At 48.6% G+C, this 10,563-nt stretch overlaps 1 protein-coding gene across 1 annotated transcript in view; it reads right to left on the minus strand.

Moving 5' to 3' along the window:
• Nucleotides 1–10,104, minus strand: part of PRKG1 (protein kinase cGMP-dependent 1) — a 339,627-nt gene extending 329,523 nt beyond the window's left edge. The window contains exon 1 of the mRNA XM_056495519.1: nucleotides 9,589–10,104. Within this exon, the coding sequence (XP_056351494.1) occupies nucleotides 9,589–9,854 (266 nt within the window). The 5' untranslated portion in view covers nucleotides 9,855–10,104. The remainder of the gene's footprint in view (nucleotides 1–9,588) is intronic.
• Nucleotides 10,105–10,563: the final 459 nt, after the last annotated feature.

The following is a 10,563-nucleotide window of genomic DNA, read 5'->3' on the forward strand; positions in this document are numbered from 1 at the left end:
TCAGCCCTGTGCTCTCCCTCACAATGGGAACACCATGAGCACAACACCCACACAAGGAGCTGCTGCTTCCAGTTCCCAGGGAGTCAGAGCCTCCAGCAGGGCCAGGGAAGGAGTCACTGTGGGGGAACAGCTCCAGTGGATTTTTTCCTGTGCTGCAGGGGCACAGAAATGCTGGATGGGGAGATTCATGACATCATTCCATGGGAAGTTTCCCCCTGTGTGCTCCATTTCATTTAAAGCTTTCAAAAGAGAGTTGATTTTTAGCTACTGAGTATTTGGCAACAAAGCAAATGAGAAGGAGAAAGAGGAGGAGGAGAAGAAAAGAAGAAAAGGGAAAAAAAAGAAAAGAAAAAAAGAAGAAGAAAAGAAAAAAAGAAGAAAAGAAGAAAAGAAGAAAAGAAAAAAGAAGAAAAGAAGAAGAAAAGAAGAAAAGAGAAAAAGAAGAAAAGAAGAAAAAAGAAAAGAAGAAAATAAGAAAAGAAGAGAAGAAGAAAAGAGAAGAAGAAAAAAGAAGAAAAGAAGAAGAAAAGAAAAGAAGAAAAGAGAAAAAGAAGAAGAAAGAAGAGAAGAAAAGAGAAAAAGAAGAAGAAAGAAGAGAAAAAGAAGAAAAAAGAAAAGGAAAAGGAAAAGGAAAAGGAAAAGGAAAAGGAAAAGGAAAAGGAAAAGGAAAAGAAGAAAAAAAAAAGAAAAAGAAAAAGAAGAAAAAAGAAAAAAGAAAAAAGAAAAAAGAAAAAAGAAAAAAGAAAAAAGAAGAGAAGAAAGAAGAAAAAAGAAAAGAGAAAAGAAGAAGGAAAAAAAGAAAAGAAAAAGAAAAAGAAAAAGAAAAAGAAAAAGAAAAAGAAAAAGAAAAAGAAAAAGAAAAAGAAAAAGAAAAAGAAAAAGAAAAAGAAAAAGAAAAAAAGAAAAAGAAAGAGGAGGAGAAGGCTCCCTAAAATAGAACCCAACCAGCCCAACACAAAAGATGGGAATCAGCTGTACCTGCTTTTAATCTCAGAGTGGAAACCACAATTTAGGGGTCAGCCCAAGAGAGATTAATCAGACCCCAAAATTTCCCTAAAACCAGCCTTTTCCTCCACACCACCATTTCCACTTCCCTTTTCTCCTTTCTGCCTCCAAATATATGGAATAATGGAGTAAAAAAATTTAATATTCATAATACCCACACCAGCTCAGCCTATGTTTTTCCAGCATCTTCTCATTGAAGAACAAGTTTCTGGTTGAAGTTGCCACAAGCAGTCTCCTATCAAAAGATAAAACTCTTTGAAATTCTTCTTTTTTTAAGTGGTTATTTTAATGTCGTGGAGGGGAGGGATAAATTTCAATCCAGCTTCAAGTCTCTCTGGCCCAGCAGTGCTTGAGAAAGGTGGGGAAGAAGATTTAAAATGTCAGGGTTTTATTTTTTAAAATATTGAACAGTTCTTTTCTGAACTACAGAGAAGAGAAAAATAAAGTAGCCAAGGAGGTGGCTGCTGTCTATTGACAAAATACACTCTCAGTGTCATTCCATGAAAATTTTCCCTCCAAGAGCTGATTTGGGGATTTTTTTTTTTTTTCCCTGCCTCCATGCAGGCTGAAATGCACAAAAAGCAGAATCCCTGACTGGTTTGGGTGGGCTGACAGATGGGAAACAAAACCACCTTGGAGATACAGCCCTGGTGCTGCCAAATTTTCCCAGATAAAGAAACTCCCTGGTGTTTTTCCCACCTTCCCAGCTTTTCTCCATTCTGCCTTTCCAAACTTTCAGAACCTTTCTGTATTTTTACAAGCACAGATTTTTTTTTTCTTAATCTAAAAAAAAAAAAAAAAAAACAACCAACCAAAAACCAAACCAAGGGCTGGAGCAAGAGGGGACACTGGATGTATTTATTCCTTTCAGCTTCCTGATGTTTTTTTTAAAGATAGATTTTTAGGAAGTGCATCAACTCCCCAGGTGTCTCTCCCTGCATCTTTCCCTGCTCCACAGTCACTTTTTTTGAGATTCCTTACAAACAGCCAAGCTGGAAGCCACTTTTGGGAGGCATTTTTAAGGGACTGATTCCTGCTATTCCCACCAATTCCAGGCCTTAAAAGTTGAATTTTGGCTTAATAATTGCACCAAAAATTTTGTGTAGAGCCACTCAGAGGATTTGAATGGAGTTCTTTGGGGTCTCAAGGAGTTATTCCCAGTTATCCTTCCCACTTCCACACACCACAGGAAAAATAACACAGAGCACAGCTCCTCAGAAATTGAAGGATTAAAGAGTTAAAAAAAGTTCAATATTAGCAATACAGTACAGATACATAAAGTGGAATTCTGAGATTTAGGATCTGATCCCTCACTACAAACAGCTCAATATATATTTTTTTTTTAAAGCAGAATTTTTTACACTAATTGGCCACTTAAAATCCTAGTGGTGATTTTTACCTGGGAGGATTTTACAGAAACTCCCAAGAAAGAGTAAAATGCAAATTAAAACAACTCAAAATTCCCATCCTGCTGTGCTTGCTGCAATCAATCAATCAATCAATCAATCAACCACAGCCTCCTTTAGTGCAAGAAACTTTGTGCCAGAAACCCCAAATATTAAGATATTTCTCCTGAACCTACTTCCCACCTGCACAGTCTCCTTCTGGGTATTTTAAATTAAATAATTCTTTGTTTTCTCCCCCTGTAGCTGCTGTTTGAATTTTCCATCACCCCCCCTGCCTGTCATTAATTTACTGCCATGAGTTGGATGTTTTCTCCCCATTTTACACCTTAAAATGTCTCAAAACCAGGAATCATGAAGAAAATCACTGCCAGATCTATTTGCACTCCTTAGAGCCAAACTGAAGAGAATTGATCCCATTACTGGAGAGCTTTTCCCCTCCTGTAGCAATTCCTACAACGCTCAGGCTCACCCCCTAAAATGAATGAAATCCCAAAATTGAATTTTACATTTAAAATTATCTCAATTATTTATCCTTGTGGATGTCCAGGACCATCCCAGCTCCTGTAGACCTGAGCTCAGCCTCCCTCCCTCCTTTTTTAGCATCTTCTTCCTCATTTGTGACTGCAGGGTTTTATTACTAATGGAACAAAAATGCTTTGAGAACACCCATGAGCAGGACACAGAAAAAAAAAAAAAAATCTGTTTGAAAAAAAAAGCAATCCTCATCTTTTCCACTCAGGAGGTCATGGCAGAGGGGAAAGCTCTTCAGGAAGCCTCTGGCCAAGCTCTGTCAGAGATTTTCCAGGACCTGCAGCAACTCCACAACCAAGGGGAAACCTTGGGAAGGCTTTTTCCTGAGGTTTCTCATCAGGGAAGAGGCACTCAGAGTTTTACTTTAGTCCTTTCTGTCCCATTTTCCTCTGGTAAGACTTCAGCACCTGGGGGGATTTTCACTGGAGAATTGCTTTTTCCATCATGTGATGGTTCTGACAAAAGTGACAGAACAATTCTGACACAAATCCTGACACAAATCCTGACAAAAATGATTTCTAAAAATCTGACAGAAATTATAAAAGAGGCCAAATGAAGAGTGAGGCCAAGCAGTCTTACACCACCTCATCCACGTGCCACTTTTTAAAAGTGGCAAGAGGGACACAGGACCCTTTTTCTCCTCCAAACCAAGAGATGGCCACAAGCTGCTGCAGAAAAACAACACAGTCCCAACTCCCAGCTTCTGATATTTTTATAAATCCACTCACACCAAAGATCCAGGGGGGAAAAGCAGTTTCTGGTGGCTTTGGTGGGAGCACAGCTGAGATTTAGAGCCCAGATGTCACCAATTTTTCACGGATTGGGAAGCAGAGCTCCAGGCAGAGGGAAGGTGGGGGACATGGAGATCTGGCAGCTGCCCTGAAATCTCTGGGCCTGTGGTTTGCTGCCCCAAGGGAGGCTCCAAAAAACCTCCCTTGACTTGAGGGATTTAAAAATAGGCCAGAGGAAGAATTTGGGATGACGCCGCTGGGACGGAGCCTGCATCAGCCAGGGATGGCACAGCCTCCTTCCCTGCCCAGCCCCACCTTCCCTGCTCCTGCTGAGGGCATGTGTGTGCCCTTCCTGGGGGCAGACCTCAGAAACACCCAGCAAAGAACCCAAGTTTCCATCCCAAAGCACCCAGAAAAATGATAATCCTGCCAGCCTGCCCTTCCTTTCTTCACCAGGATCATGTCGAATAATCAATTCTTTAAAAATTCACATTTATATATAAACTAATCTTTTCTTTTTTTTTTTTTTTTTTTTTTTTTTAATTTCAGATGCTTGTATATAAATTAATACCTGTTCTGTACTATGTTTGGAGGAGGTGGAAGTTTAGCTGCTCTTGCTGTGCTGCCCTGGTGGTGATGCTGCTGTGCCCATGAGCAAGCACTGAAGGGATGCAGTGGAAAAGGTGGATTGGGTGACCAGGGCTGCTGGTGACAGACAGACAGACAGACGGACGCCAGCCTGTACCCAGTGGAAAGGCACCATTTGATGCCCTTTGGGAGCCAAATTTCCCCCCATCCTGGCTCAGTTTTCAAACCAAAGGGAAGTGATGCCCAGGGAAGGGGGGAGCAGTGAGTTCAGCCCATTAAAAATTAAAAGACAGGAAATTATTTCCATTGATTAACCATAAACATTTGCTTCTCTCCCTTTCTAAAACCCTTCTGTGCTCATTTGTCTGACCTTGGACTCCTGGAGGGGCTGATGTCACACCTCTCCCTGCAGTGACAACCCCCTTGTCCCCCCATCCTCACTCCTCTGCTTCATGCACAAGTTGCTCCATCCAAACAAGCAGAGAGGACCAAGCAAAGAGTCCATCTCCCACTTCCATCACTCCCTTTGGAATATTTTCCTGTTCTCCCCCAAAGTTAAACAACTCTGTCAAACTTCCCTCAGTATTTCCCTCCCTTGGAGCAGCTGTGCACTCCCAAAACAACCAGCAATGAGAAGAGTGTTAATTCCTCCTCTGCCAATATAATTCCAGCTAATAAAATCCTTCTGATCTTTGGTGGGGATCACCCAGGGATGAAGCATCCCAGGAATTTGCTGTTGCAGTGCATCAGGAGCAGAAGGAACCAGAGTGAGGACGGGTCAATGAGGAAGAGAGATGTTTTTGGAGTAATTAATGGCAAAATCACTGCTATCCTTCCTCTGAGCTTTGCAAAGCAATGCTGACCCTCACAGAGAGAAAGAGCAGACTCAGACCCAGCAGAAGCTCCCTGTGTGAACTATTTCAGTCATAGCTGCTGAGAGGTGTCAAATACTGCACGAGAACAGTCCCAAACCTTCTTCAGCTTACAGGCTGAAGTGTCACACACTGGCCACTGGCCTCCCACCAGTAAAAAAAAGAGGCAAAAGCTGCTTTTGCAGGCTGCCAGGCCCCAGGGAGGGTGGTTCCAGGCAGTGGGGAAGCAGCTGGGCTGTTTTTCATGGGCAGGCTGAGCACAGGATCGATATCGCTTTAGTGGCTGGCAGCTGATGAGATCATGGCTAAATTAACACAGGCAGGCAGCTCAGTTCCCAGAAAGGGGCTGAGGGAGGAAGGACACGGCTCCAGGGAGGGGGAAGATCCCTTTTGCCATGCTCAGGGGGCTGGAGGCCATCAACAGAGCAGCCAGGGGCACTGGAGATGTGAGACAAAAGTGTTACAGAGGGGAAAAGTGATGGAGAACTGCAGGGCTGTGCAGGACATCTCTGCTTTAGCCTGGAGCAGCCCCAGTCCAGCTTTGAAGGTGACTTTGTCTTGAGTTTTGGACTGGAGACCTCCCAGGCTGCTCAGTTTTTACCCCAGGCATGGCTGGTCCTGGCCTGAGCAATACCCAAACCCCAGAGATGGATTGATCCTGCCACAGCCACCAGCAAATACCAGCTTATCCCAAGTTCTGCTGCTTAAAGTTAAGGAGATCCACTCCAATCCTCCATCCCCAGGACCACCCAAAGCCTTTCATCCTGAGTTTAAACACCTTGGGTGAACACACCCTCAGCAAAGGATCCCCCAACACCTCAGGGAAGGTGGAAGCAGGAGAAACAAGGATTCATGCCTGATTTTATCTGGAAAACCACTGGCAGGAGGACTGCTCCAGGACTGGGAGGCTGAAACCACAATACACCCCAATACCTCACTTTAAATGTTAGACCCCACTGCCATCTTGTGGCAAACACTTCCTGAAATAAAGTTTAAAAGGGGGGAAAATCCATTAAAAAGTTGCAGAAAAAGTTAGGGAGCCAAGAAGGACAGGTAAATTACCAGGAACAGGGTGGGGAAAACTCATGTGTCTTAAATGATGCTGAGGCTGAGCCTACAGCACCATGTCAGACTGAAAACGGATTTGGAAAAACCCAGGGGTGGCACAGCCCAAGCTGGATTTGGGGAGCTGAGGATATAACCACACACAAAACGTGGGATTGCCTGCAGGGCCAGGGCTTCAGCAAAGATTCAGTCACAATTACAAATATATTCTGGAGCTCCCAAAGTTATTTCAGGCTGCCCAGGTTTGAAGGAGGCTTCTCACACCACCTAAGCAGGATTTAGCTGGAATTAGACATTGCACCTCAGAATTAAGGCAGGAAGCTGCTGGAATTTCCAGGGAGGATGATGTGGAGGTGGGATTAGGGCTCAGGTCGATCTCTCCCAGGGCACAGAGCACCCCTGGGTGCAGGGCCAGGCAGGGCTGATCCAGCTCTTAGTCCTGGCTTTGCCACACCTCAGCATTTACTCTGTGCATCATCCATCATCCATCTGCAGTGCTTTTGCTTAGCAACTGGGCACCACTTTAGCAAAGTGCCTGGGCTGCTGCATCATCCACGGATGGCTCCCACCCTGCCAGGAAAAACAGGGACAAACTGGTTTTCCTTCTCTGTGCTGCCATAAGGGACTGGCAGGTGTTGGATCAGACAGCCTCGAGGCTGTGTGTGATCTGAAACACTTGCTGGCTGTGGGTAAAAGTGAATCAAAACTCACTGACCATAAAGAAATTAAGGAATCATTTACAAGAAGTGTGGCTCTGCTCTCAACTCAAACCTCTGCTGGCAGGAACAGATCAAGGAACTACAGGGAGGAATTACTTCGAAGACAGGCACAGAAAGTGACTATTTTGAAAGAAAATCTGATTTACAGATTGGATATAGATACATGGATAGCTCTGTGCACCTGGCCAGCTACACAGTAATGCTTTCTGCCATTAATATTTCTATTTTCGTGTTGTCAGAAGGAACAACAGCATAAAAATGCACTTCCAGAGCAAAGGTAACACATCCTTCACCACCTTTCTGTTTACACATCCCTGCTCTTTGGATCTCTGCAAGCCTCTCAGCACATGACAGGGGTGCATCACAAGAGGCACAACATATTTAAACCAACTCCATTCTCCCCTTTCAGCTGGGATTTATCCCTGTTTGAGTTCCTGTCGTCCTGTAGTTTGCTGCTTTCAACTCCTTGGCAGTTTGGGTGTATATTACACAAAATAAATAAATCAAATTGTATTGTCAATAACTACATCTTTATCTTCAGAGATGAACAAGTGTTTGGAGGTTGATCCCAGGTAAAAAGATTTCTGTTGGCATGCAATTGCAAACAAGCAGGCCTGGACATCCTCTTGGGGGTTTTATGGTCTGGAAGTTGTCTGTGGGTTTTGGAAAAGAGGTGTTCCCCATCCTCAGCCTCCCAGGGAGGAGGAGCTGTGGGATGGAGAGCTGGGATGCTGCTGCTGCTTTCGCTGGAGGTGCATGAGCTCCCCCATAAATAAAAATAAAAATAAAAATAAAAATAAAAATAAAAATAAATAAATCAGCCAAGTGCTGTCAGCAGCTCTGAGATGCCAGAGCCAGAGGAAGCCCCGGGGACACTGAGGGGAGCTGGCAGCAGGCAGAGCCATTCCTGCCTCTGGCAGCATCGGGAGCAGGGAAAGCTCGTCATGCTCTTGGCACAGCCCTCTGCTCCCTGACCCAGGACAGCGCCCTGGAGCCACACCCAGACCCAGACACTGCCCACTGAAAACACACCTTGATCTAGCCCGTGCTGGGCAGGATTTGGGGTGAAGATGGGGGAAAAGGAGGTTGTGGGTGCAGCGTGCTCAGCACACCATGGAGCCGCCCGCCGCTCTCCCAGCAACCAGACGGGAGAAGAATTAAGCGGAATTAAAGGAAGAATTAAGAATTAAAACCCAAAAGCAGCCCCAGACTGGCTTGGTTACCATTGTCATGGCTACCAGGAGCGAGGCTGAGGCATGGGGGGATGCCAGGGGATGGAGCTCCAGCCTGGAACTGCCCGCAGGCCCCACCAGGAGTTTTTCCTGCCCACTGAAACATCATCTGCGGGTGATGGGAATGATGCAGGAAAGAAAAGCGATCCACACTGCACCACACAGACACGGCTTTTCCTGCAGCTGGCCTGCCAGCCCAAACTGGCAACAGCACGGCAAAGCCAGGACTAAACCCCTCTAGAGCCACCAGCAGGTTTAACGACTTCTAAATGAGTGATTACACAGGGTGGGGACACTGGGTCCCTCCCTCATCCCGGGTGCCAGGCCATTGTCACCTTCCCTGTGGTACACGAGGCTCAGGGTAATCATTGCCTCCAAAAAAATCCAACAGCAAAAGGAAAAGTTGGTCGTGGTTACTTCTTCCATCCACACCACCCGGCCTCTGCCTTGGGCAGGGCGTGCAAAGGGATGTGCTGCCCCAGGGAAGGATGGATGGACACACTCAGCTCCACTCACACACCTCCCTGGGCACAGCAGTTTGCTTTATTAAACCACCACAGGCAGGAAAAGGAATAATAATGAATAAAAAAAAGCCCAAAGCCAAGTTCTCCTTTGAGCAACAGTCTCGTTAACAAGGAGCAGGGCACAGGTGAGGAGGAAAGGGCTGGAAGTTGGTCTGGGCACATTTGGGGAGTGGGCTGAGGCAGGGCTGTGGATTCTCACCCACACACAGATCCCGTGGGGAAGGGCTCTGCTGAGATAAATCGCTCTGCACAGAGGACACGAGACCGTGCCTTGCTCGGGAAGCAGCAGCCACAGCCTGCGCCCAAAGCAGGGTCACCACTGCGGTCACACACTTTCCCACCACATCAAGCCACCAGCAGCCAGCACAGCACCACCTCCCCACTTTTCCCGCGTGTATGGAAGAAGGACAACCCCTGGATTGAGTGGTTTAGACCCCCTACTCGCCCCAAAAAACTTCTCGATGGGTGCCTGACAGCAGCACGGAGAAACAGAATCACGGAATCATTAAAGTGGAAAAAGTCCTCCAGGGTCGGCGAGTCTCACCGGGATAACAGGAGGCAAAGCACGGCTGGAGCAGCGCGGGCTCGTTTTTGGGGAGAACGGGGTGGGGAAAGGGGAGCTCTGGATCAGCCACCCAACAACTTCCCGGCCCCGCCGCAAACTTTTCCCAGCGCCGGGGAGGCACCGCCGCCCCCCCGCGCTCCGGCCGAGCATCCCCCGGGAGCCGGGCAGGGAAGAGCGGAGCGAGGGAGGGAGGGAGGGAGGTCCGGGCTGCCCGAGCCCCGCACGGCTCCTTCCCGGCCGCTCGCAGCCGCTCCCCGCCCGGGCACGGTCCGCGCCGGCCATCCCGGGCAGCGGGGACGCGGTGTCCCGTCCCGGCCACCCCGCTGGGGAAGAAGGGGTGCCAGCCCTACCTCTCGGCCTTGGTGAACTTGCGGAAAGCCTGGCGGAGGTCGTGGAAGGAGCGGTAGGTCTGCGGCTCGGCCGAGATGCCCTGCGCCCGGGTGGTGCGGGGCCCGATGTGCGGGCTGGGGGCCGGCAGCACGGACTGGCATTTGTGCAGCCGCCGCCGCAGCTCCTGGATCTCCTCGTCCTTCTCGCCCAGGCGCCGCTCCAGCTCCTTGATCCGCTCCTCCTTCAGCAGCAGCAGCTTGGTGAAGTCCCCTTCCAGCTCGGTCATTTTGGGGGCGCCGGGCCGGTCCCGCTCTCATGGAGCGGCTCCCGGGCAGGGGCAGGGGCGGGGGAGCGGCTGCGCCCGCCCCGGCTCAGAGCAGCGGCCCCGGCATCGCCCCGCCAGCGCCGAGCCGGCCCGGGGCCGGCAAAAACCGCCCCGAAAACAGCGGCGAACAAGGGAAAAGGCGCCGGGGAAAAAAGGACAAGAAGAGGGGAAAGAGCTCTTGTGCCACTCTGCGAGGCTGGGATCCTGGAAATAGCAACAATTACCATGTGATCGCAGGGTGACGCAGCTCCTTGTAACTGGAGCCGAAGACTTGGGATTCAAACAAGAACACTTCATAAATATTAAATTGCCTCCTGCTAATGAGCCACGTGGAGCCGCCCCCCGGCCGGCCCGGCCCGGCCCCCCGGCAGCTCAGCATCCCGACAGCTCAGCATCCCATTCCTCCCGCCTCGGGAACTCAGTACCCCGGCAGCTCAGCATCCCGACAGCTCAGCATCCCATTCCTCCCGCCCCGGGAGCTCAGCATCCCGATAGCTCAGCATCCCGACAGCTCAGCATCCCATTCCTCCCGCCTCGGGAACTCAGCACCCCGGCAGCTCAGCACCCCTGCAGCTCAGCATCCCATTCCTCCCGCCTCGGGAGCTCAGCATCCCGATAGCTCAGCATCCCGACAGCTCAGCATCCCATTCCTCCCGCCTCGGGAACTCAG

The sequence above is a fragment of the Oenanthe melanoleuca genome, chromosome 6 (assembly GCF_029582105.1).
Source record: "Oenanthe melanoleuca isolate GR-GAL-2019-014 chromosome 6, OMel1.0, whole genome shotgun sequence".
NCBI lineage: Eukaryota > Metazoa > Chordata > Aves > Passeriformes > Muscicapidae > Oenanthe > Oenanthe melanoleuca.